The sequence below is a fragment of the Serinus canaria genome, chromosome 14, assembly GCF_022539315.1.
Source record: "Serinus canaria isolate serCan28SL12 chromosome 14, serCan2020, whole genome shotgun sequence".
NCBI classification, from domain to species: Eukaryota; Metazoa; Chordata; class Aves; order Passeriformes; family Fringillidae; genus Serinus; species Serinus canaria.
In genome coordinates, this window is record NC_066328.1 from 10,798,262 (window position 1) to 10,825,484 (window position 27,223).

The window sequence follows — 27,223 nt, forward strand, 5'->3', positions numbered from 1 at the left end:
CAGGTCAGAAAAACAATGTTATGGATAACAGAGAATAAACAACCTGGAAAACCACAGCCAAAGAATCCTGACTCCTTCTTTGATCTCAGAGCTGGGAAAAAAGAGACTTTCAGCACCTCGGGGTCACCTCGACCACAGCAGCCCCCAGAATCCCCCCCAGGGTGAGTGGCTGTGGCTGCACGTAGAGCAGCACATCCCAAGAGGGGAGATCTCACCTGGGGACTGAAGCAGCACCCATGGATCCACAGCCAGGCTCAAGAGCAGGTTTCAATGCTCAGCGCTGCCCAGACCGGGGATTTCTGCACATGGGAAGTGTCTTTGTGTCCCAGTTCTGATCCTGCTACCTGGCATCCCTCTGCATCCCTCCAGGCAGGTGTTTCCCAGCAGTCTGGGAGATGCAAGACCCTTTGGGGCAGCTGCTGCCTTTGCATCCCACACTGCCTCTGATCCATCCCCCTCCCCAGCAGCTGAAGTTTGCTGCATCCTCCTGCCAGGCTTCCCTGCTCCACTCTCTCAGCCCTGACCTGCACATCTGACACTCCTGTCCCGAGGCTCATTTCTCCTGAGTCTGGCATCTACAGGCTCCAGACAGTCTCCCCCCAAAGGATATTCTCAAAGACACTGAGTTTCTGACCAGGGTTTCATCAGGCTGCCTGGAAAAGGATGCTGCTCAAAACTATTCCAACATAGCATGTTCTTATTTTTCATGCAATTATTGAACAAACATCAGAATGCAAAACAGCCCCTGGGATTGGGAAATGGAATTAAATCTTCCAGCAAACATGAGAAAATGGATACTGACATTTCTATTAGCAACAAAATGTTTCATGCTTAGAAACTGGTAACCTGACACTGCTCCAGGGAATTCAGGAGGGTGAGGAAAAATGGTCTGAGGCAGCAGTAGGAAGGAACAGAGATAGAGGAACGCCCCAGTGAGACACAGCTGGATGTGGGGTGGACAGGAGGACGCCCTGGTGCTGGTGCCACCTCAGTTTGTCCACAGACAGGTCAGGTCAGTGCAAAAAAGCAGCAGCACAGTGACAGAAGAGCCCCATGGCACAGGAACGGGACAAGAAGTGCCCAGCACACCCCCCCAGGAACATTTCTGCTGGGGTCATGGCCCTGGCAGTGCTGAGTTAATGCTGGACTCCATGATCCTTACAAGCTAAATGACTGTGAGACATTCAGAGTGCTGCCTCCCCACAGGACACTGGGCTTTCCCTGGGCTCCCTTCCCAGGACACAACCCCAGGAAACATCCAGCTCCCAGCCTGAGAGCTGAACACTGCACCAGCAGCTGGTTTGCAGGACAGGCTGGAGAAGGAGCACTTTTTGGCACAGGGGGAAGGACAGGGGGGCAGCCACACCTGGGGGCTGTGATGGTGCAGAGAAGGGGGAAGGTGGCACTGGGAGTTTGGTGTGTGCATCTCCAGCTTTGCTTTAGTGTAACTTCAACCTGGTCCCCCTGAGGAGGAGCCACCTGGCCAAAGATCCCCTTGGAATTTACTGTTCAGGACAAGCAACAAATGACATCCCACACTGCACAGGTCATTTCTGTGGCTCCTGTGCTGGGTTTTGGAGATAGATAGTGCCATTCTCAAAGACAATTCACAACCTAAAATCACTTATCCACCACTTGCATGCTGCCCACCAGCCTGCTTCTCTTCCCCTCCTCCTCCCAGAGCCCTGCTCACTGAAAATGGCTCACCCTCTTCTCTCCTATTCTGTATTTAATGGCTTTTGAACTTCAAAGAGAGGTGAGAAAACCCTATCACTTCAGCATGCAGTTCAACATTATGCAGCCACATTACTGAAGAACACCTACAAAATACACTGCTAAAATAAACTCCCCTTTGAATTCTTCTTATAATATCTTTCAGAGAGCTCAGAACACACTGCCCTTCTTCCCACACAGCACTGAAGCACCTACTTCACTTTAACCAGGTACACACTCTTCTCAGAGTGAAAAGGACTCATCATGTGCTTAAAATTATTCCTTTTCCTCAAGCACTTGGTTGAATCCCAGCTTTTATATCCAGAAGTTGCACGGTAGAAACTGGAAACATTGTTCTTGGCTGGGTATTATACACACATTGGCAGATACATTCAAAAATTATCTAAGAAATCAAACTATTTATTGCTAATAGAACACGTCCGACTCCAGCAGACAGCTTTTATAAAAATCTAAAATAAAAATGCACCCAATGTACTCTCTATGGATATGGATACTCCCCACACACTGTGTGCCTCATGTACACAATGCAGCAGAGCTGAAATGCTCAAAACATAAATTGAGAATACATGAGATCAGAATTTAATTGTGGTTTTCATAAAAGCAAACTGCTGGAGCTACCTGCATATTATTAATCTTGAAAAGCATCATGAAAATAATATTTTAACCTTTAATCTGCAACGTGGTCTTTGCTAATAAAATTATCCCAGAGTCATCCAAGCACATATCTGGTGTCAACTACTTAATATGCAGAATAAATTAAATGCCACTTACATATAGCAAAGAAATACCCAGCTAATTTTGTGCACTTTCATGCTGGTGCAGCCACACAACAAACACAGTGGAGCTCTGTGTCTCCTCCTCAAATCCTGCTCCTCTGCAAGAAAGCCACCCAAGGCACTGCTCTGCTACCCCAGCCCCTTGCAAGGCCACTGTCACCTGCTGAAAGGAGCTCTGTCACACAGCTGCACCTCTGCAGCCCTGCCAGTGCCCCAGGGAGGGCAGGTCCCACTGCTGACCCTGCAGCATCCTGCAGGGACAGGGACAGGGCCCTGGGACAGGGGGACACCTGCTGCACACAGCCAGCACCGCCAGACCAGGCTGGCAGTGCTGCTGCACCTCTCCAAAGCAAAGGTCACCTCGAGGACACAAAAACCTTTATCTGCACTTCAGCCCAGCTTCAAACCCCCTGCTCCAGAAACAAACCCACTGGGGCCTGACCTGCTCCTGGTGAACAGCCCCTGGAAATCAACAGAAAGACTCTTGATAACTGATTTGTTCCCATCAGGTATCCAAATTCCCAATATTCCAAGTCAAATACAGGGAATGCCAGGAGGTGCTGCCCTGATTTTTTAAGTCTTTCTAAGCCTTCTGATGTTTACATTCTTGTAACCAACCTTCTCACACACTTTCTGTAAATAATTTATTGTTTTGCATTCTTTTCTGGAGGAGGAGAAATTTGATGGACTGTTGGTTTGTGCAGTGTCATTGGAGAGGTGGCACTGTCACCCTCCAATCCACTGTCACTTTTGAAAATCTATAAATATCGGAGTCAGAAATTAAAAAAGTCTCTTTTACCTTGAAAGAGCAGCGTGTCCAGGTTGTGTTATTTCACGTCCTACAGTGACAGGGATCTTGTGCACAAGACCATAATTACTTCTACTTAATGAGATATGGGCAATAATCAACATAAAGAACATACAAACAGAGAGGAAGAACATGGAAGGGGCTGGACATCAAAAAACTTATCAGGCAAAAGTGCTTTTCACTACCTGCAGAATAAGGCTCCTGCTTCTCACTGTGGATGAACTCTTTTCGTTCATATTTGGCTCTGATCCACTGCTCCCGCAGTAATCTGGAAAAAAAAATACAGAGAACAGGAAACATGGTCCAAGATGCACTAAGAAGGAAGTCAGAACTATTAATTCTTCAATGAAAGCACAAGTGTGATTTAAAAGTCTTCCAAAAATTGCATTGTACAGTCTGGAGTCAAGGGCTTCTTCTGCTTACAGATGGACAACAATAAATTATTTCCTTGTACATCCAATTTTATTGGAAACTTATTTTTTAAAGATGCACAGATTTAGCAGAACAGTCTGTCCCCACCCACCCAATCAGCCTCTGTAAAAAATTCCCTCAGTAGATGAACCACTTTAGACCCACTTTTCTCAGGCCACACTCTTCAGTGATCAGGGTGAGTAAATGAAAAAAGCCAGCCACACACAAAAGAGCCATTGCTGCCCTGAGATACCAACACAGAAGCAGAAGGTGCTGGAAACCCTTCTGGCCAAGCTCTTCCCAACTCTCAGCCCATACTGCCAAGTCTAAGAAAGCACTCTATGATGCATGGCAGCAAATATCATTAAAATGTCCTTTACTTTTAATACTGAAATAATACAGATGATTTATACACCAAGACCTCAAATTCCAAAAAGGAAAAAAAAATATCCCAAAGATTATAATTTTTTTTTTTTGCTGTTTTATTTCAGCATGAGTGTTTGAACCAATGAAGTAACTTTGATCTGGAATATGCTGGAAGTTGCTTCAAACCATTTTTAACTGAACTTATTTCTTAATTGCCCTAGAACCCTAAATAGCCCAAGCAGGCAGATCATACTCAGAAATAAAGGCATGTGTTATCCCAGCTTCACAGCAGACATTTTGGAGCTGCCTACACTGAAGACAGTAAAAGATCCCCCAGCACTGAGTGTGTTTTGTAAAACCATCACATTTCAACACACCAACTTCTCTGCCAATGAAAACTATTCATATGCTTAATCACCTTTTCTCTTTTGCTGATTATGCAAACTAAATGGTATCTTTTCAGCAGCCACATCCCAGAAATGCTCAAAGAACATAAACATCCCAACACTGCTTATGAAAATTCATCTGCAGGTACAGCAAACACACTCAGTAAATCTGCAAGACACAATCCAATGAGAGCTGTGGCTGTCCATGGGGTGGCTCAAACCCCATCCAGCACCCAAAGGGGGGCTCCTGGGTCCAGCAGGAGGCCTTTTCTGGATCTGACATCCACAAACAAGCCTGATGACCCAAAAGTTGGCACCCAAATGCCTGCTCTATAATGCTGTCACTGATCAGCAGAGCTACCAAAACTCAATCACAAAATAAACACAAATATTGGATTTACTATTCTTCCTGTGATTTTTCCTGGCCAGCTGCTGTGGACAGCTTGTTATCACTGAAGCCAAACTTGGACCTTTTCAACAAGATGATTAGGGATGGAACTGGGAGGGAGAAAATTCACACCACCCTCAGCTCCAGCTGACGTCAGTGGCTCCAGCAGGAGCTGCAGCTGCTCTGAGAGTCAGCCTTCCAGCATGGGGCTTCACACACAGCACAAATTAGGGCTCCTGTGCAGCAGTGGGAAGACACCCCTGCTGCAGGCTGTGCAGGGGGCACCGTGCAGGGCTCATCCCTGGGGAGCACCTCCCTCACTGCCCACAGCCCGGCTGCAGTGGCCCCAGAGCTCTTGTGCAAGAGGGCACCCCCGGGGCAGCCAGCAGGCACCACGCCCCAAGGGCAGCCCTGAGAGGCTGCAGAATGTTCCAGATGGCCTCCCTCAGCATCTGGCCCTGAACAGGAGGGGCTGCAGTGGCAACTCCCAGAGCCCAGGGGAATCCAGCTGTGCCACCTTCCCAGCAGCTTCCTGGCAGGTCACACACTCTTCCCCTTTCCTTATCATCCCAACCCAGGCTCTTTCAGCAATAATTCCCCCAAACCCAGCACACACCACAGAGCAGCCACAGTTTGGACAACGCAGTGCAAGGCCACCAGCTGCAGCTTCTGCTCCAGGGGTTATTTATAGAAAGCAGAACAACCCCAGTAAGAGAAACCAAAACAAAAACCCAGCTAGGACAGCCAGGAGTTCACCATCTCCCTCCACTGCCAGGGAGAAGCTGAGCAGGGATTTCACTCTCTTGGACTAGAGGCAATCCTGCCATAAAAAGCTGCTGGTGCTAAACCCCAGGGTCACCAGCACAGCTCTGGTGAATTCATGCAGGAGCAGGAATGTGTCCTGGGATCCACAGGAGCTGAGAGCCTCAAACCACACAGGGATCCTATGAAAACAGCCACCACTTTCAGGAGACTGCTGACCTCATCCTCATTGAATTGTATGTTCAGGGACTTCAGAAATATCTGTTTTAGTTGAAATGCACTTTTGTAGGTGTGAATATGTGTGTGTGCAACCCAGGGCAGACACCACACACCCAACACAGGAGCTTCCATCCAAATCCACCTTTGAGTCCAAAAGGAGTTCTGTGACCAGAAAGGACTGCAGTAACAGCCCCCTGGTGTTTTACTGCATTTCTGGTGATGGGGTAATGTAGCAAATCAGCAAATATAATATTTGTGTTTGTTAAAAAAAAATGTAAGTGCATCATTCCTAAACTGTGGAGGTGCACAGCTTTCAGGATCAACTCCAAAAGCTTTAACAGCCCACCTAAAGTCTGTCAGGCTGCTGGCTACAGGGAACTTGTCATTTTTTGGCAATTAGAACAGAAAGGTCCTTGTACTCATGACAAAACCTAGAGGCAAATAAAAAAAAAAATTAAAAAAAAAAAAAACACCAACAAAACAAAACACTGAGGAAATCCACATTTCAGAATAAGGGAAAATTCATCCCCCAGATGGGAAAGGACTGAGCTTGACTGAGGGACAGCAGGTCCAGAGGCTGACAAAGCACTGCCCACACACTGCAGGCACTTGTTTGCTTCCCTGACCACCCACATGAACACAAGGGCTCTGCCCAGGGGCCAGCCAGGAAGGTTCCAGAAGAAGCCACTGGAGCAGTTTTATCTTGGTCCCACCTACTCAAAGCTCACAGCAAAAAGCAGCCCAGGAAAAGCTGCTGAAGCAGTTTAATATCAAACTGTGGCTGCATGGCTTCGGCGTGCTGTGGAGGAGGTGCTGGCCAGCCAAATTCTGTCTCTCCAGTTTATTTTTTCCCCAAAGTGATTTTTTTCTCAGCTGGGCTGGCTGATGCACTCCAGAGCACACCCACAGATGCTGCACATAGAAGCTGTGGCTTTTTTGGAGGCATATGACAGACAAGAAACCCCAGCCAGAGGTGAAAGTGGCCCAAAAGACATCAAACACCACACACTACCACTGCCTAACTGCATCCTTGTGAGGCACCATCAAGTCCAAGAAAGACAAAAGAAATGAATGTCATCCAGAAACACCATTTCCAGAAGCCAGATTTGTAGTTTCTGGAATTTGTCAGAGGTTTTTCCAGCAAAAGCCAACACGCTTTCCACGGGCAGCTTGGGGGATGCAGCTCTGCCAGGTTTCTGTCAAACAACTGCTCTAATGAAATTTTAAGTCCAAATTCTTTGCTCAGACTGCAAGGAGAGCCACTGCAGCATAGCCTAAAAGCCTGTCTAGCTTCACTCTTCCTATCTAGGAAGGTCTTGCTGTGAGGAGTTGCTTTTAAAGAGCTTTGTGGAGGCAGGAGACAGCTGGGGGCTCCTTCAGGCTCTCTGTGCATCTCCTCAGCTCGCAGAGCCTGAGGATGGATGTGCCATCCCCCTGCCAAGAGCTGCCAGGGGAGAGCAAAACCACAGGGGTTTGGCTCTCAAGGCACAAACCCCTTGCATTATGGATTTGGAGAAGTTAAAACTGATTCTGAGTATGCAAAATCACAACATTCTCAGTTAAAAAGCTAACTGGTTCCTTTTTTGTTTGACTGCTTTACATGCACTGTACAGTACACCCCAACACTATTTTTCAGAATGGTTAAACACCAATTAAAAACATGTAGGAAACAGCCTCTGTCAGTGCTACCTTAACCTTGTAGCAATTTCCTTTGGAAATTAAAGGAATCAATATGAATTAACAGGTTTACAAGCCAACAGCAAAGAGACAATGAACAAGAAGAGCAAATCCCATGGCTGGTCAGGATTGAAGGACTGGGCAGAACTCAGCACTTGGGTGACTCAAAGAATTCCTGAGGCTGAGTGACCAATTTGAGCCACCAAGGAGGCTCCACCACTTGGGAATGAACTGATGAGCAGCCACTCCCAGTGGCCACACTGCAGCACCTCCAACTCCACACCCAAGACATCACCCAAGGCCCTTCTGAAAGCTGTGAATGTAACAGCTGAAAACCTCATTAATAACCAAAACATGAGCAAATCTCACTTTTCCCCCTGTGGACATTATGTAATGAAGTTTTTATATCTATAAAGTTTTTATTCTGTTTAAGCACTGGCAAAAGGAGGTGACAGAGGTGGTGACAAGTTTGCAGCCCTGCCAGCCACTGTGCCCCTGGCATGGCAGAGGAGGGGCCATGCTGACCTTGGTAGCTCCTCCACCAAATGTACCAAACCTCAAATGATTAAAAAAATAAACAAATCCAGAGATCTCCCAAGCCATTTTCCCTCTGCACACCTCAATCAATACAAAAAGGCCCTTCAGCTGGTACCTGCTGTTCTGTGGACGAGGGCATGGGTGGTGTGTGCCTCTCTCTGGCTGATGTCTCAGCTGGTGGCAGAGAGCACACAGCCAGCACAGCCCAGGCCATCTCATCCTGCCCCATTTTCCTGGGCTGACAGCCTGGACACTGAACTGCTCTGCCTGAGGAGCAGATGGAGCTCCCACTGACCCAAGCATGGCACTGCAGCTCCTCCTCAATTCCACAGGATGAGGCTCTGCAGTCCCAAATCAAGGAACAGAAAAGCCTGGTAAGTACTGGGCAGGGACAGGGATGTACTTGCAGCTCTGCAAAAGCCCAGTAAGAGATTATCTCGCTGTCTTCCATCAGTTTTCAGCCAAGGAAAAGACTGAACAAAGCCTTTTTCCTTGGCTTTTACTCAAGAGTGAGTGCCTGCTGCTGAGTGGTGACTCAAAACTCAGCCATGTGCTTGCCATGCATCTGCCCCACAAAAATCCATCTCACAGCTCTGCATCTGCTGCTGTGGTGCACCAAGCTGGGCCAGGACCCCTAGGGACCATCCAGAGAGAGGTTTTGTGGTTTAAATCCCACACCCAAAGCTCTCTGGGCCAACATTGTGGTGGTGTGGGAACATCCCAGAGTCTGGGACTCATTTCACTGTTAGGGACTGCCCAGAGGAGCAGGAGCTGGCTGCCCTGGTCACTGTCCCTGGGGCATGGATGCTGGCAGACAGAGAGATGAGAGGGGATTTTTTGTTTGTTTTGGGTTTTTTTTGTTTGTTGGGGTTTTTTTTTGGCTATGAACTTTCCCTGGGCAATTCCAGAGCACCCCTCCAAGTTCTCAGACCTTTGCCAAGTGTGATACAGAACCAGGAATCTGCAATGAGGTTTCTGAAGGGTACAGAAGCCAAGTGCAGCAGGCAAACACCATGAATTTCCCAAAGAGCCAACCACAACATTGCAGGCAAGAAGAAAACAGGACAAGCTGGCACTGCAGCACTTCTTCCCTCTTGCCCCCAACTTCACAATTCCTCAGGCAACCAAAGCAGAAGGATTCCAGAAACAGCATTATAAAATTAAGAAGCTTCAAATGAACCAAGAGCTGGCCAGACCCTGCAGCTATCCAGCATGTGCTGCTGTTTGGAATGAGAAGCACCACAAGCTCTCAGTGCTGCAGAACATGGCTGGAATCATTGCCAGAGCTGGATGGAGGTGTCACCCATGGTGAGGCTTCCCAGGGCTGCAAGCTGGGAACAGCTCATGCTCTTGCAGTGACTGGACTGCAGCGAGGCGGGGGAAAAGCTAAATATACATCCCTGGAAAAAGCAGCACTCCCCTGCACTTGCTCAGCAGGCATCTTGAGAGGCACAGAGAGCCCTGAACTAGAGAAAGCAAAATACAACTGGGCACAGCATCCCTGAGACACTGCCAGGGTGTAATGTGCCCACAGTGCTGGTCCTGCAGCAGGGTCAGGAGGTTCTCTGCTCCCCTGAGAGGTCACATCCATCCCACTGCATCCTGCTGTCATGGCAGGGAGCCAGCAGGGCTGGGCCAGAGAACCAGAGCAGAGCTCCAGGCTGGCACAGGAACCAGGCCATGCAGGCTGGGAATTGTCCCAGTGCAGAACAGCCACCAGAAGCTGGGACCACAGAAGGGTCAGAAATCAGTCTTCCAGCTGCTCCCAAGAAGACTGGCCCTGCCTCATCCTCCCAATGAATCAGTAAATAACCAAAACCAACAAATCCTTTCAACCCCCTGCTCCAGCTCCTTGCAGGTTCCCAGCCCAGCACAGTGCTGCTCCATCAGCCATGGGCACGGGCTGTGGGTGGAGTGGCTGCCCCAGCAGGGTCCCTGGGAGCTCACACAGCCCCAGCAGGGTCCCTGGGAGCTCACACAGCCCCACCAGGGTCCCTGGGAGCTCACACAGCCCCAGCAGGGTCCCTGGGAGCTCACACAGCCCCACCAGGGTCCCTGGGAGCTCACACAGCCCCAGCAGGGTCCCTGAGAGCTCACACAGCCCTGGCTGGGTCCCTTGGAGCTCACACAGCCCCACCAGGGTCCCTGGGAGCTCACACAGCCCCAGCAGGGTCCCTGAGAGCTCACACAGCCCCAGCAGGGTCCCTGGGAGCTCACACAGCCCCACCAGGGTCCCTGGGAGCTCACACAGCCCCGGCTGGGTCCCTGGGAGCTCACACAGCCCCAGCAGGGTCCCTGGGAGCTCACACAGCCCTGGCTGGAGCGGAGCCACTGCCTGGCAGAGCTCCCCAGAGTGACACAGCTCTGCAGGATGGAGGGAGGGAACAGCACAGCAGCAAGGGCTGAGCTGCACTGGCCAAGCAGGACACAGCACAGAACCAGGCACAGACACTCCTGCCAGCCCCACAGCAGCAGGGATGGGGATGCTCCTGCTCTCCAGGCTGCTCCTGCTGTCTCTCACTGTGCAAGGAGAGCCAGGAGTGATGGGCAGCCAGATCTCAGGACACCCCAAGCTGGAGGGACCTGCCCTGCTCCCTGCCAGGCTCCTCCAGCACCAGCTCTGCATCCCTGAGGCAGGGACAGGCCATGGAAAGAACCAGGACTCTGCTCCAGGGCAACCTGAGTACCATCAGATAGGCAGCATCTGACTGAGCTCAGCTGAGCCTTGGGAGGAAACAGAGTCAAAATCCCCTAGAACTGTTTCTCCTCCTACCAATCTTGCTTCTCCAGCCCCAACACGACAAGCACATACAAGTCTCAAAGTGGCACAGCCAAACTGCTGGGATTCTGGAGCTCAGAACATTGCATAAATGGGTGCTTTTTTCTTGTCAGGCCAAAATAAAAAAACACCTTGGTACCTGACAGGGCTGGACCCTAAATGCCAAATCCAGTCCATGCCTGGCACCCTGGAGGGCAGAGCAGGTTCTGGCTGCTCATCTCCTGGAGATTATTTGTCATCTGGGTGGAAAAAACCCAACAGAAACCCCCAGGATTTCTGCATTACAAATAACCCAACACCTCACACAAGTTCTGCAGAAGGGGGAGCTGAAAAGGCAGAGGAAATCAATGGGTAGAAATTGGCATTCCTGCAGCTCTAGAAACTTGGAAGAGTCTGGGGAACAGACAAACTATTGACTCCCCTGCATCATCTCAACTGCACTTATTAAATAAGATCCCACACGTAGCATAAACTCTGCCACATGCCTGCAGAAGGAAAAACACTTTCAGGACCTTTCATAAATGACACCTCCATCGTGGCAAAAAAATAAAAAAATAAAAAGTCTTACGCTAAAACTAAAGTATTACAGAGGCTGCAGCTGCACAAACAAATAAATGTTATTTACCAGCAGAGGTATTTACTTACTGGCAGTCAAGATACGTTGGTTTATAATAAAACGGTGGCATTTTAGATTCATATTTTGCTTTTGCTACATTGTTTCCATTCGAGGCCATAAACTGTAAAAAGAGACAAAAATGGAGAGAATTAAGAAAATTTTAACAGTATTTTCTTTTATTTTCTTTTACCTCTACAGAGCAATAAAATTATTGGGATGGGGGACCTGTACTCTTACTGAGAGGTTCACCCAGGACTGTGCACAGAAGAGCTGCTGCAAATAAATATTGGCTATTATTGCAAATAAATATTGGTTATTATTGCAAATAAATATTGGCTATTATTGCAAATAAATACTGGTTATTATTGCTAGGGGTCCTACAGCTTAAAATGATGCTGAGGACATGTCCCAGCCCCACCTGCATGATCCCCACAGGAGCAGGAGGCAGCACACAGTGACATTTCCTCCTCAGGCATGGGAATCAGATGGATCCCAGGAATCCAAGATGGGGATTAGGTAACCAGAGGGAAAACCTCCCACTGGCTTTTAGTCTCCGTGTGTTACAGCTCCAGCAGGGTGATAGCCTCTGACAACACATCCTGTGCCTCAGATCACATCACTCGTGCCAAAAGGATGAGTCTGTTTTTGCAAAGTCATTGCAGCTACCTCAGGAAGGAGCTTGAAGTGATAGACAAATAAATAAATAAGCAAACAAATAACATATAAAAGTTCTATCTCCCTTGACAGCCCTCCTTTCCAATAAATAAATAGAGAATGTTTCTATCTCCCCTGACAGCCCTCCTTTTCTTCTGGTACACAAATGGCTGGCTAAGAACTCAGCAAAGAAAACTACTTCTTTCCTCATTCATATATTTTGTTTATTGAAATTCACTTTATAAGTGTAAAAACCCCATTCTTTTCCAGGCAGCCATGCTAAATACATTTTGTTTGGTGTCAAATGCCAAGCATACAAACATAACAAGCAGCTAAGCTTTTTTTTTATTTTATTTTATTACTGTCATGGTTTTGAATTTCTCACATTTATATATTCAATCTATTTCCCCCAAAAAATACCAGGGAAGGAAAAGCCCATGGAACACTAAGGCCTACTGTGATAAAACACACAACTCCATGAGGTGCAGCTTTCAGAAAAACCTCAAAACTCTACACACAGAAGACAGAAATCAATGACTGGTAGAGTCCTTCATGCCTTTGAAGACACCACAGTCAAAGCAGAAAGGTTTCCTGGGTGCCTTCAGCAGCACCACACAAATCCAGGCAGGTGTGGGGCATGAATGGAGAGAATTTATATTGGGAGGGTTTGGTTTTCCAGGCTGTGAACTTAAGAGGAACAAAGCCAGAGAGAGCTGAGCTGGGCAGGGGTAGGCTAGGTGGGCAGGTCTAGTCTAGACTAGAGAAATTGTAAGAAACAAGAGAAGACAATTCATTAAAAATTAGTATTTTTTATCTGAGCTGGGCAGGGGTGGTAGACAAGAGGTCTAGTCTAGACTAGAGAAATTGTAAGAAATGAAAGACAATTCATTAAAAATCAGTAATTTCTACATTTTACTGGTTTTTTATAGGGGTGGGGAAGCTCTCACAAACCCTTCACAAATCGGGTGCTCTACTTCAATCAGCTCCAAACCTCGCTCCCACATTCACTACCCAGACCTGCTTTCTGACAGCCCATTCCCTGTGGCTTCTTTAGGAAGGGAAGAGCCCAAAGGCCTGGCAGGGAGCCTGGCAGGGAGCCTGGCAGGGCAGGGGCACCTACCTCCACCTGGGCATCGTCCCACTCGTCCAGGCGCACCGACTTCACCTTGCTGACCTGCGGGATGCTGCGGTGGATGCCAGAGCAGCTCAGGCAGATGAAGATCCCCAGGCTGTGGGATGCCCAGTCCGGGTCTGGAAGCAAGAAGGAAAGAGGGAATTGCACTTGACTGAGCTTTTGGGGTCAGGGCAGCAGGAGGGAGGCAGAGACAGGGCATGGCAGGGGGTCAGGAGTTCAGGAGTCGCCAGGTCTGATGTCCTTGAGTGTAAAGGCATCAGATAAATGGACAAGGATAATAAATATTTCTGTTGTTAGGAATACAAATTAAACTAACAATGACCAGATCTGCAATCCCCAATGCAGCTGTTATTCCCCAAACCCCAATATACAGACAGCTGCATGTGCCCAAACCTCCATAGCTCACTCCATGCTCACATGAAGAGAAGAAGGGAATATCCTCCTTTCATGAGGAAATTCCACCCAAACACTGCATGGAACAGAAACTACATCAGCTCAGGGAAGCCACTGTGCTGCTCCCTTCTAATTTATTTATTACATGAGCTCCACACAGAGACTTTCCTCCCACAGCTGCAGCTCCCAGCAGCCCAGCTCTCCATGCCATGAGGTTTCCAGCCCTTGCCTCAATGGAAAAATGCCACCAGTGGCAGCTCTGTACTTTCTCTGAGCAAAGCCACACACTGTTTACAGCCCCGGGCTGACATCTCACACAAAGCACTGTAAACAGAGTCCCTTGCCTCCAAATTCCTCCCTGGGAGAGGCACTGCCTGAAGCAGGGAGACAGAGGGACAGGAGGAGGGCAGGGCCAGGAGCAGGACACATCCAGCAGTGTCCTGGCACTGCCTTGCCAATGAAGCCAATACAGGGATCTTTGTTTGAACTGCCAGGCAAATGTCAGTGCCTGCAGCTCCAGCTGTGCCCCAGCAGCACGAGCTGCACTGCAGGTCACCCAGCCAGACACCAAATCCTCCATCCTCCCCAAACCCACAGGGCTGGCAGCCCCTCAGCCACCCCACGGCATCAGATCTCTCACAGCCCCCCCCAACCATCCAATTATTCCCCCACTGAACCCTCACTGCCCACAGTACAGCCATTATTTACAAAAGGCAAGGGAGTGCTTCCTCCTCCTCATCCATGTGTAATGCTCTGGCTGTGTCAGGGCAGGGAGCAGGCTGGCATGGGGCAGCTCAGCTCCTGAGGGGACCAAGGGCTGCCACCAGCCTTGCCTGCAGGCACAGCCACCAGCCTTGCCTGCAGGGACAGCCACCAGCCTTGCCTGCAGGGACAGCCACCAGCCTTGCCTGCAGGGACAGCCACCAGGCTCCCCCAGCCCACCCCAGGGAAGAGCAATTCAGCTCTCCAGAGGTGGCTCTGCTCAGATGCAAACCCCAGTGCTGAGTGAGGATTCTCATCATGCACAGCTGAGTGCTCACATGGGAGAAGGGACCAAATTCCCAAGCTGACACAAGTCCCATCTGCCACCAGCAGACACAAAGTGGGTTTTCCTATTCCATGGGGTCTCCTATCCTCACCAGTGACTACAACTCAAGCCTGGCAAGTACAAAACCAGCCAGGTTGATCTAAGGGCTGGTGCTGCCCACCCTGCTACTTCCACAAGCACTGGGTGCCTCAGCTTCATTCCCCATCCCAGATCATGCCCCCCACTCATTCCAGCCCCAAAGATTGTGAGCAGTTACTGGGCTGTGGGCTGGCAGCAAGAATCAAGAGTTTTGCAGGCTCAGGCACTTTCTGTGCTCTAACTCACCACATTGTCCTCTCTCATCTCCAAACATGTTTGTAATCAAAGCCTGGGGCCCTCCAAACTTCCTGCCACAAAAACATCCCAAGGTCCAGCACTGCTGAAGGGTCCCAAAGGGTGCAAGTCAGGCAAAATGAAAGCAGCAGGGTCCGTGTTCAAAGAGCCAGCACTGCCCTCAGTGCACAGGATCAGACACACTCCATGGTGAGAGGGTCCAGGGGACAGAACCCTGGCAGTGGTGGGCAGTGAGGCAGCCAAGCCTTGGGCTGGGTCCCTGGGCTCAGGACAGCCCCTCCAGGATAACTCCAGTCCTTCCCAGAGCAATGAGATCTGATCAAAGCACTGCCCAGCCCAGGGAAACAGGTCTCCAGGTGTGCACTGGCCAATAAAACAGGTTTTATTGGGAGTCCCAATGCCTCTTCAATGTTACCAGATTTGTCTCAGGCATGCAGCTGGATCTCTTCATGCTTCCAAAGTCCTCCCCAGGAGGGAACCCCTGCCCTGCCTGCCCTCTGTGTGTGACAGGACCAGGAGACTGCACACCTCCCTCCAGCCTGGCAGGGGGCACATCCTGCTGGAGGTACATCCTGGAGGAGGAACATTCTGGAGGAGACTCCAGCTGCAGTGGCCACCAAGTCACTCATATCCAAGCTGTCCCTCCTTGGCATGGGAAACAGCACCTGAAGCAGCAGGTTTCAGTCCCACCTGGGCTTTAGAGCATCCTCCCCACACCAGAAGGAGCTTCCTTCAGAGCAGACTCTTAAACATGCCTCCCCCTGCTCCACACCTTGGCAAGCCTTGTCCAGTTAAGCAAACAAGAGGTGGATTATACCACAGGGTACACACCTACATCCCATCCCATACACAGGGTGGGTTATACCACAGGGTACACACCTACATCCCATCCCATACACAGGGTGGGTTATACCACAGGGTACACACCTACATCCCATCCCATACACAGGGTGGATTATACCACAGGGTACACACCTACATCCCATCACATACACAGGGTGGGTTATACCACAGGGTACACACCTACATCCCATCACATACACAGGGTCACCCTGTGTGGCTGCCAGAAGGTGACAGTCCTTCAGAGGAGCGGAGAGAACGGGGTCAGTGGTGAGCCAGCCTTGAGGGGATGTTCTCAGCTTGTTCTTGTAAACCACAGCCAGCAGCTCTCTCCTCCTGGTCACCTTCCCTGCAGCATTTCCCCTCCTGCCTCCACCCAAATCCCTGTCCATCCAACACCACCAGAGTCCCACATTTCCATATTCAATCTGATTTCAAGGAGCACCCTGCCAGAAATGCACATTTCAGCTGCCCCACCAGACCTGGCCCTGGCCATTCACAGCCCAGCCACATGTTAATTCATAGCAGCTTCCTCCTCACTGCTCTTCTGGTTTCAGAAATGTGTCTTTCGTGGCAAGGGTGGGTGGAGGAGCTGTGGATGCTCAGCTGGTTGTGTGATGCTCTCCTGCCTCAGCCCAGAACCACCCACATTTGACAGCTGGGTTTAGTCCTAAGGGAAGCACCAGGCAGGAGGAGAGTTCAAAGACCTCAGGGACCAACTCAGCCCCACCCAAAAAACTGCTGGGCAGTGAGAACCCCCAGAACAACCTGATCTGCCAGGGCAAGTCTCTCTGAAATGTCACCCTTGCCATAATTTGAGATTTCTCATGGCTCTTGCTCTCCTGGCTGAGGACATCTAAGAGAAAGCAAGGCAGCCCAAACCTTTCCAGGCTTCAGCTGAAAGCCAGCAGGAATTTCTCAGCATCATCTGAACAAACCCAAGGACTGCAGAGCCCTGCCAGCCCTCAGCTCGTGCTCCCCTGTGACCTCCCCGTGGGACAGCCCTGCCTGGGGCCAGGGAGCAGGGGGTGGAGGATTCCCCAGCTCCTGGAGGGCTCTGCCAAGGCTGCTTCCCCTTCTCCCCCACTCCCTGCACTCGTGACCCCGTTTCCAAAGAAGCCCAGGAGGATTCAGCAGCACCCACACGTCTGCAGGGGCTGTGACACACCCCAGGCAGGGCCCCAGGCTGCAGGGATGCTTCTGCCAAGCCTTGGAAGGGCTCTGGGGCTCTCAGGGGCTGTGCTGCTCCCCAAACTCAGCACAGGCCCTCTCTCTGCTCCCCAGCACAAATTCTCTGCTCAGGGACATGGATAACACAGTGATCCCCAGCCCTGGCTTACCACAGACTCCAACCCTTCCAACCACTGCACCAGAGATAAGACAACATCTTATCAAACATGAAAATAAATTTTCACCCAAAACAGTGGATTTTGGGGCAGCACCATTAGTTTAGTGAGTCAATGGCCCCAGGCTGGGGGCTGGCAAGTGGAGGCCTCCATAGACAGGTGAGTCCACCTTGCTGCTGGACACTTCAACAGCTGGAACATGTTCTGCAGGCTGGACTTCACTGAGAGCTCAGTAATTTTATTATTCTGTCTGGGCATGAGCCAAAAAAGTGCAACAAAATGGCAATATGTCAGAATCTGGGCTTTTTGGGCATTGCTCAAAAAAGCTGATTTTTTTCCTAAGCCTCCAGAATTTTTAGCAAACAGCAGTGAAGCCTAATGAAAACTCTCCAGCATGCCTAAGTTCCTCACAAATTACTTTATCCCATTATTTCAAGCCAAAAGGAATAAAAAGGAAGGAGGCACAACGGGAACATTAAAGCAAACACACTGCAGTAAGTGCAGGAGGACTCTGATCCTGAATGACCAATTCCAGCCCTAAAAGGCTTTCACTGCCCAGTGTGGTAGAGATTCCTGGTAACCCATAAACAGATCATAATGCCTTTCAAAATTAAGACATGAGTCAGCTTCATTTTAAAAATTAAAGAAACAAACAAAGCTAAACCAAGCTCAGGAGAAGGGCACTGGGCTGGTATTTTCCCATCTCATTCATCTGAAAGCAAAGGCATTGCCAGGGATTAGAGAAACACCCAAAATAAAACTAAAACACTCGGTGTGTTTTAAATTCTGCCAAATTCAGAAATCAACTTGTCCACCCAGCCCTTTTTACCACCAGAAGCCTCAGGAAAAGCCAGCACAGTGAACCATGAACGCTGCAGCTTGAACCCAGCACTCCTGAACTTAGGGAAAAAGAAAAAAATGAAGGCCAGACACAGAAAATAATATGGAAGAAAAAACAACAAAAGACACAGAACAGCTTATAGAAACCAAGGAGATTGGAAGCTGGATGGCAATGGATTTTTTTAAAAAATAATAATAATTAAAAAATCAGTATTTCCTGTATTCAGAATATAAAAGTGGGGTTCCAGTTGAAAATCCCTAGATGCCATCAATCCAAGTAAAATCCCATGAAGCAGAGCAGCAACAGGCTCAGAGCAGACAAGAGCAAGAACTCAGAGTCCCAAAATTTGGATGCTCCTGCTCTACCTTTTGCCTTAACCACACTTATCACTAGTGAGAGCACAGTATGACTGCCAAGGCAAACACCTGAGGCCAGTGCACAGCAGCACATCCTCACCACATCCTCCAGCACACAAAGGATGGCCTGACCCTGCTGCATCCCTGCCACTGCAGCTCACTGGCAGCTGGTCCTTGCTTGGGATGCAGATTCCGTGGATCTTCCTGAACCCTCTCCTGTTTGAGGTGGTAAAACAAAACCTCTCCAGGAAAACAAACCCTTTTTTACCCTGCCCTAGCAATGGGACTCATTGACACAGGGCAGAGCCACAGGGACTGCAGTGCAATCCACACAAGCACAAAGCCTTTCCTGCTTGCTGCTCATTTCCTCCCTGCCCCAGACAGAGAACCTCGTGTTCAGCACCAGAGTTCTGCAGCTCTTCACTCTGGGGAAGGATCAGGAGGCTGCTAAACAGACCCTGGTCAGGCATGCTGAAAAATAACAATAAAAGAGTTAACACTGGAGTCAAACCACCTCCCACCAACACTCCTCTCTAAGTAGGAAAATTTGTCAGTGAAGGCACTAAACTTGCCAAGGTCTTTTAATTCAGCTGGCAGGTCCCAGCAGCCCCCTCTCACTGTCTGCAGCCCACGACTGTGCTGCAGCCCAGGCACCAGGGCTGGACAAAAACCACCATCACATTAAACCTCCTTTGTTCCAAAAAGCCCTTTTTCCTGCAGAAAGGGGCACTGAGCTAAACACAACTGCTGTAGGTTTTTTTTTTTCCTTATTACCCTTCTGAAGTGGCATTGAGCTAAACACAACTGCCATGGGATTTTTTTTTCCCTTCTTACCCCTCTGCTTACAGCTGGGGAGGAGGGCTGGCTAATTTCCAGGGACAAAGAAAAAAAGAACAAAAAAACCACTAAAAACAACAAAGCCAAGCAACAACAACCATAAAAAACCCCAAAAAACCAAAAAAAAAAAAGAAGCAAAAAAAGAAACAGTTCAGTTTTTAAGTGAGAGGACAGTGGAGGTGCAGAACAAGTTTCCACTTAGAGCTGGATGATGAAAATCCCGTTTCACACCATTAGAGCAGCAGAGCTCTGGAACAGCTTTCCAGTGGGAGGCAGAGGGGGCAAGAGAGGGAAGAGCTGCGAGGCAGAGCCCCATCACTCCCCGAGGGCATGGGCAGCACTTGGCAGGACCCGGTGGCTCAGTCACCTTCCCCATCTGGGTTCTCAGGAGCAGGCTGGAGGGAGGGAGGGCTGAGATAAATCAGTGCCCTCCTCAATCCTCAGCAAACCAAGCAGCCCCCAGGGCTCAGGTGGTTCCCTGTAATCACTGCCCTCCCTTGCTGACATCCAGGGAGTGGAAAAGCTTCACCTGCTGTAGGACTGAGAAGGAAAAGGTGTTTACAACCACCTCGGGCTTCCAGAGGCACTGTTACACCAGATGTGCTCGGCTCTGCGGCACAAAGCTCCAGTTCCAGACTCCCCTCACCATGAGCCTTCTGCTCTTCCTCCATCCTTCACCCCCTGGGGGCCTCAGGCACAGAGGCCAGTGTTAGCCAGGATCCATGTCCCAGTAATCCATCCCAAATCAGAAAGATAAAATGATAACAAGCCATGTAAACTGCTGCTGGGGGGTTTAAACTGCAGGATTGCTTTGATGGGATTTCCATTTCTGTCTTCAGAGCCTCTCTGTCCTCCTACAATGTAAAATAATTCTCACTCCATGGAAACACGAGCCTAAGTCATAGAAAAATAAAGAGAGAAATACTCAAGGTCCTGTTCTGCCCTGAGATAACCATCCGTCTTATGATGTGAGGAAAGATTGCCTGAGACAAAGAATCATTTAGAAAAAGAAAAGGCTGAACTGCCACATTAGTCTTGAAGAAAAAAAGATTATTCTAATGCACAGAGAGCCATTACACACCAGCAATTCAGTAACACTGCTCAGTTTGCACTTCAGACTGCATTTACCATGCTGTCTTCACTGAGACAGCACAGCTTTGAACCCACAAAAAACACAACACCCAGGACACAGAAGTGTGTCATGACAGAGGGCCCAAAGCCCCATCTAATGACTTTATTAGTGGCTCCTACCCCAGAATTCAGTCCTGAAGATGTAACCAAGGCAGCCTCATTATGCATAACAGATCGATGACATTTCCAGCAACTGAAATATCTTTCATTCAAAACAACCTTTCCTTGCAATTTAAGGTTTTGTAAAAATGCAATTAATAAAAACCTAAAAAAAACCCCAATTCCAAACACAAAAAACCTGCGAGTGAAAAATGTAGTCTCAGTTATTTTTCACTCTCATTTTCACTTTCTACTTTAGCATCCTCTCTGCATTCCCAGCTGCCATGGCCGGACTGTTCTCTCCCCCTGAGACATCCCTCAAATTCTGCTTGAAACCTCTGGTTTCACACAAGAGATTTTGTTTGTTTGGTTTTTTTTTTTTTTTTTTTTCTTTTGCCAGACATACACCCAGGTCCTGGGGGAGACCCAGATCTGACCTTCCTGAGCACCACATTCAGTCCCCATCTCCACCCAGGTGCAAGTGGGCACATCCTTGAAGGAAACACACCTTGAACAGGGCAGCCTTGCAGGGCTGGGCCACTTCAGTAATCCTCAGCCACAACTAAGTGGCAAATTCTGGCAAAGCAGCAGGTTGTGCCCAGATGTCCCCAGGAGATGGGTTGATCCTGCAGGGATGAAGTTATTTACCCAGCCCAGGAGGAAAAGCCTCCTCTGATGCCCCATGTCTGTCCCTGGCTTTGCCTTTTGTATGGTCACAGCTCAGCCCAGCGATGCCACGCTGAGAGAGAGCTCCATTGCACCAGGGGTTTGTGGCAGGACACAGAACCTGGCACAAGCTGTGGCTTCAGGGCTCTGGCTACTGAGCCTCTCCCAAATGCCAAAGCAGTAACAAAAGAAAATAACCCTTTGTGACAGCAGGGAAGGAAAAAAACAAATAAACTTTCACTGGCTGGTTGATTTCTCAAACAAATATTTCCAAAAGAAAACCCAGCTGGCTTTTAAATACACAAATTAAAGTGACTAACACAATTTTCCCCTGTTTCATTTCCAACCCATCCTATTCTTTGTTACAAGCATCCCTGAGCTAAATGGCTCCCTCTTATCATGGATCCTAACAGAGTACTTCAGGGAAAGGCACTCACCCACCTGAGTGGGTGAGCAATAACAAACCCTGATCTCTGGCTTCCCCCAGCTGTCCAAGATCAGCCCTGTGGTGATACTCACATGTGGGAAAGCTCAAGCCTGCCCTGCTTCCCTCATCTTCTGTTCATTCCACACCCTCCCTCTTCCTTCTCCTTTCATTTCCCCTGCTTTGCTACTTTTCCAGTGTCAGCTGCCACCTTCATCTTTTTGTGCATCCCACTTGTCAGCAAAGAATACTCTTGCATCCCTTTCTGAAGGCTCTCTGGACACTTATTCTGCCTCTGCTGCATTACCTCACCCCCAGAAAGAGCTGTCCTGCCACACCTGCCCAGCCTGAATAACTGAATTCAGACTGAATATTTTCTATAGTACATACAGACTCAAGTTATTATCTCGTGTTAAGTAGCCCAGGGCATCTCAAGTTTATTGTCACTCCCAGGCAGAGGAGCACATTACAGCACCATGAAGAGCTCTCCTTTGCCAAAGAACCTGAAGCAAAGCAGTCACTAAAGAAATTGGGTTGATGAACAGGGAGGTGGTCCTGAGGAAGTAATGCCATGAGAGTTCAGAAGAGGCTGAGTGCTGTTAATATAGCACATCTTGACTGACAAAAGACACTGGCCCAAATTCTCCTCTCAGACTTTCAGATTCACTAAGACATCTCTGTATGCAAATGTCGCCAAACATGCAAACACCAACGTGGTTCTGTTGTTTTACAAGCCCTTTTGGTGCCTTTAACAACAACCTCCTTATCCTGATATGAGCTATCTTATTGACCTACAGCTCCATCTCCACCCTGGTGAGGCTGAGAAACTTCCCATTTTGCCTGGGGACTTTATGTTCTATACCCACAGGGCAAGGAGAATCACCCTGCTGATCGGAACGGCCCAGGTTTGTAAAGTTTTCTCCAGGAAGGAACAATTTAGGCAGACACCTACTCGGGGAGCCCAAGCTGTGCTCAGCAAGACACCTCCGAGGTGGGCTGTACAGTCAGACAGCAACAGCCGGCAGCAGATGGGTGGGAGCAGGCGGAGCAGCGCGGCGCTGCAAAGCCGTTCACGCTGTGCCCAAAGTTCTTTGTCCTTTCCAGCTGGGAACCGGAGGACACAGCGCGTCTGAAAGTGAGCTGCAGTGTCCTGGGATGCAGATTAGGGATGTAAAACCGCTGGGAATGGTATGAGCTGGATAGCGGTATGCAATAGATCTTGACATCCTAAAGAAATCAATAGCTGGGAAAACAGGGCTCAGCTGAAGTGTTGGGTTTTTCTTTAACCTATAGAATGACAGAGGCTGAGAAGGACATCCATTCTATACCCCTCCTCAGAGCCATCCTGCTCAAGCTCATATAAATTTAGGTTATTCTGTATGGTGATTTTTTTCTTTTTAAAAACAGGAAAGTTACTTGCTCTGCAATTTTTCTAAGGTTGTTCTCAAAGACAGATCCCACCACCCCCATGCAGACTCTGCTCAGCAACAGCATCACGGCCCGACTCCAAAAAATTCACCATCCAAAAGGCGAAGAAGACATTCCCAGCCCAGATTTTCTCCCCTCCGCACACGAAGACGTCTACAGACATTCCAGCCCCGCTCCCTGCGCAGCGCAGGCACCCATCGATGGCAGCTGGGCAAAGGTTGCTGGGCAGGATGTCCGTAGCGCTGCCTCCGGTTGTCCCCATGTGTTTGGTCGCTGACGGGGCAGGAGCAGCCGAGGGGACAGGGAGGACAAGCCGCCCCAGCGGGCAGGGCGGCGGGGCAGAGCCCGCACCGCCCGGTTACCGGCCCCGGCTGCGCTGCAGCCCGCGGGGACCCGCCGGGATGACATCAGCGCTCACGGCCGGCCGAGGAGCCGGGCCGGGCTGGGGGAAACTGGGGAAACCTCGGCCGGGGCTGGTCCGCGGGGACCGCGGCAGCGCAGAGCATCCCTCCACCAGCCCCGGAGCATCCCCGCTGCATCCCCCGCGGTGGGGAGGGGGTCGGGCACACCCTCGGCGGGGCGCAACCCCCGCCGCTCCCGGAGAGGGCAAAGCCCCGCGCCCCGTCGCTGCCGTGCCAAGCCGTGCGGTACCGTGCTGTGCGGTACCGTGCCACGCTGTGCTGTGCGGCACCGTGCCATGCGGTGCCGTGCCGTGCGGTGCGGACAGGTGCAGGTGCAGCCGCCGCCCGCGCCCCCCGCCTCCCCTGCCCTTACCCGGGGCGGCGCAGTCGGCGCACGCCGCGTTCCCCGGCCGCTGGAGCAGCTCCACCAGCGCCTTCCTGCTCCTCTCCTTCGCCATGGGGGCGGCGGGCGGCTCGGCGGGGCTGCGCTCGCTCCGCCGCGCTACGGCAGCCTCATGGCGCGGGCGGGGGGCGCTGGCGAGGCGGGCGGCGCCCGGGCGGCTCCATCGGCCCCGCTCGCCCCGCGCACGCCGAACGCGCCTCCGGCCGCCGGGACGCGCCGCGCCGGGGCGGTGCTGCCCTGCCCTGCCCTGCCCTGTCCGCCCCCGGTGCCTCCCGCCCGCCGCTGCCGGAGCCGCCCGGTGCCGCCGGTTCCGCTTGCGGCGGGCGCTGCCGGCTCCCCGCGCCGCTCGCCCGCGACCTCCAGCGGCAGCGCGTCACCGGGGCGGCCCCGACCCCAGAGGGGGTCCCCGACCTTCAGGGCATCCCGGACCGTCCGGTGTCCCCGGCACGCAGGGGTGCCTCTCCTGGTTTAACTCCTGCCCGCCGAGGGGATGCTGTCGCCGGTGGGACCGAGGGTCTTCACCTGTGCCAGGTGGCGGCTGGCAGCGACCCCGGCTCTCACTGGCCAGGGCCTTGCCCCTTAAGCACCTTGGCAGGTTCATGAGGAGCACGTTTGGGATGCCCTTCTAACACCAGCAGCTTTTGGGGGTACTTGTGAAGGTCTCATCAGTAGCACTCCAAAACACTCCCCCTTCCCTGCTGTCCTTGCACATCACCACCTGTTTCCAAGCCTGTGTCTTGGCAGGACTGTCCTCCAGTGTCTTCCCACGTTTTTCACACCTCCATGGTGTCAAGGGAGTATCAGGGGGGGAAAACACCCCTGTGCCACCATGGCTGTCCATCTCATGCCATCCATGGGGCAAGACTCCTTGTTCTGCCAGTCAAAAGACTAAAGTGTGACTCAGGGGCAGGATGTGGGCAGCTTTTGGCCAAGGAAGGGCTCAGAGCTGTGTCTCCTTAACTAACCCCTGCTGAAACCTTCTCACGTATGGGTCACCTGTGGTGCTGCCATGTCCTGTTTGTGGTTCACAAGTCTGCTTATAAAAACAATCTTGGTTTTGCAAAGCAAGTCCCCATTTAAACCATCCAGCTCTGTTTCCTCCAACAAAGCAGAGCCCTCCTGCAAGCTCAGCCCATGCCACTCATGCTGCCCATGAGATTCAGGGTGTGCATGAGCAGGAGGAGGCTGCCAGTAGCTCCTGGAAAACTTCCACAACCAAACCCCCATCTTGATGCTGCAAACATGAGGATGTGAGCAGGTTCCTGAGAACACTTTGTGGGAGAAAATAACCTCTTAAATACAGGCAGAGTCATGGCCTGGTAGATTTACAATGCTCCCTTTGCCTGGAATACATTTTCCTAAATGACCTTTTCATTTGTGCTGCCAGACAGGTGACTGCATCCAGGTTTATTTCTGTTTTAAACGGATGCTGGACTGTTCCTTCCTGACTCAACCTAGTGTCACACATCATGCTGGGCTTGCTGGATTTACACACACAGCTTGATAATGTCTAGAAACTCACTCCCATCCTAACCAAAGGCATAATCCTCCTCCCAGACCGTTTGTGGGGAAACTGAGCTGCTGCATCCAGACCCTCACCTTCTTCAGCCTCTGAGTCTCTAACACTTACCTGGAGCACTGACTTCTAACAGCCCCAGAGGGAAAACAGCTCAGCAGAATTCCTTAACCCTCCACACCTGTGCTGCGTTCAAGCTTGACAGTGTAAATGCAACAGGATCAGAGCTTTACCTCAGCCCAAGTTAGGCCAGGTTTTCATGTGCCCTTTGGCTCTTTCAGAAGAAGCATTTGCTGAATGTTTCATGCAATAGCCAGGATGCTGCACATCATCATGGACTTACTGTGGGCCAGGGCTGGGACTGGGGGGGGGGGTTGGTTTGAAAGTCTCTGTTTAGCTTTCCATTAAGACTTATTGATTCTCTTAATTTTTTGTTCCCCTGGTTGCTAGGCAATTCCTGTCTCTCCTCCATGTGCTGGAAGCCAGGGCTGCAGACAGAAATTTATATCTTGTAATAAAATCAAATAAAACAGAGCCTGTTGTCAATGATGAGAGGGGAGAGTTTCATAAAGGACAGGCAGAGCAGGGGAGCAGGGCCAGCAAGGGTCGGTCAGCAGCATCCTCAGCATTTAAATCTCATCACAATTACTCCAGACTGCACATGGAGGAACAAACATTCCCTCCACCAGCCCATGTGGGTGGAGGGAATGTGGAGAAAAGTTGGAATTAAATGAGCCAGAAATGAAGATAAACTTTTGTTGAATGGAAATCAAAGCCTCGAGCCAACCTCACATGTACAAAAGTGTCTCTGTAAATTTACCCCTGGTTTATCCAAGGTTGAGAGGTTGGGTGTTCCCCCAGATTGGTTGGCACAGTGTTGATCCCAGGCAGGCACTGAGGTTCTCCTGATGGACACTGACTCCTGAGGAGTGTGATTCCTGGGTAGAGCAGGGACTGCATCTGAGTTCACATCTCACACGGGGTAAAGAGCAAAGGTTGCCCCTGCAGGGCTGGGGGAGGCTGATGGGCATCACTGCTCAAACCTGTCCATGTCAGACTCTTCCCTCCTCTGAGCTTTGCCCCACACTCTTCCTGTGGGTAGCACCTCTCAGGGAATGCCTAAATGAATTTGCTCCTTATTGTAAAAGCAAGGTAACTTCGACAATGGGGAGAAATGATGCATTTGACTCTATTGATATTAGAAAGCCAATTAATTACTTTATTATACTATAGTACTCTATATTATATTACATTTAAATTGAAATTGTACAAGTACTCAATTTAACTGTACAGAATTTTGTGACTGTCTGCTGACAGTCCTGACACACACATATTTAATTGGTCAATGAATCAAAACACACTAGAATTTAATAACTAAATTTTTTTAGGTAAATAATTTATACAAGGTATTCTACTTGTTCTAAAACATGGAGCAGTAAATGAGAAAAGAATTGTTTTTTCTTTCTCTGTGGTTCAGAGAATGTGAATCTCAGAAATATTTTTGGGAAGTTGTGCTTTGCTTTTCTCTGTGAAGAGAAATGTGGCCAAGGCTCCTATTTCTTGCAAAATCTCTGACCAAACCCTCTGGAGAAGGGTTGTTGCTGTCAATACATCTCCCTCATTCAGATGCTTCCTTTCTCTCCACTGCTAAGTGACTTGGAGGTCTGGCAGAAATTCATATCCATATGTATGTAAGTGCTTACATATTTATGTGTAAGATGTGTTTGTTTGTAAACACACACACTTTTAACTCAGTCTTTTCTAAGTCACAAGGTTGTTGCCTTAGAAACAGACCTTATTAATGCCATCTCCCGAGGTGCTGAGCACAGTGGCAGCAAGGGCAGCCTCTGGAAATGCCAGATACTGAGGTCAGGCCAAAGAACACCCAGAAATTCCTAGAAACCTTTCCATCA

At 50.0% G+C, this 27,223-nt stretch overlaps 1 protein-coding gene across 2 annotated transcripts in view; it reads right to left on the reverse strand.

The window, feature by feature from the left end:
• Positions 1-23,956, reverse strand: part of ADAP1 (ArfGAP with dual PH domains 1) — a 50,209-nt gene extending 26,253 nt beyond the window's left edge. Inside the window, exons 1-4 of one of the 2 annotated variants that reach the window (XM_009091837.4) lie at positions 23,765-23,956; positions 13,234-13,364; positions 11,489-11,580; positions 3,504-3,586 (exon numbers count right to left, since the gene is read on the reverse strand). In XM_009091837.4, coding sequence (XP_009090085.1) covers positions 3,504-3,586; positions 11,489-11,580; positions 13,234-13,364; positions 23,765-23,849 — 391 coding nt within the window. In that variant the 5' untranslated portion in view covers positions 23,850-23,956. Of the gene's footprint in view, positions 1-3,503; positions 3,587-11,488; positions 11,581-13,233; positions 13,365-23,081; positions 23,105-23,764 lie in introns of those variants that run through there. The other variant, XM_030229481.2, reaches the window with a different exon arrangement.
• Positions 23,957-27,223: the final 3,267 nt, after the last annotated feature.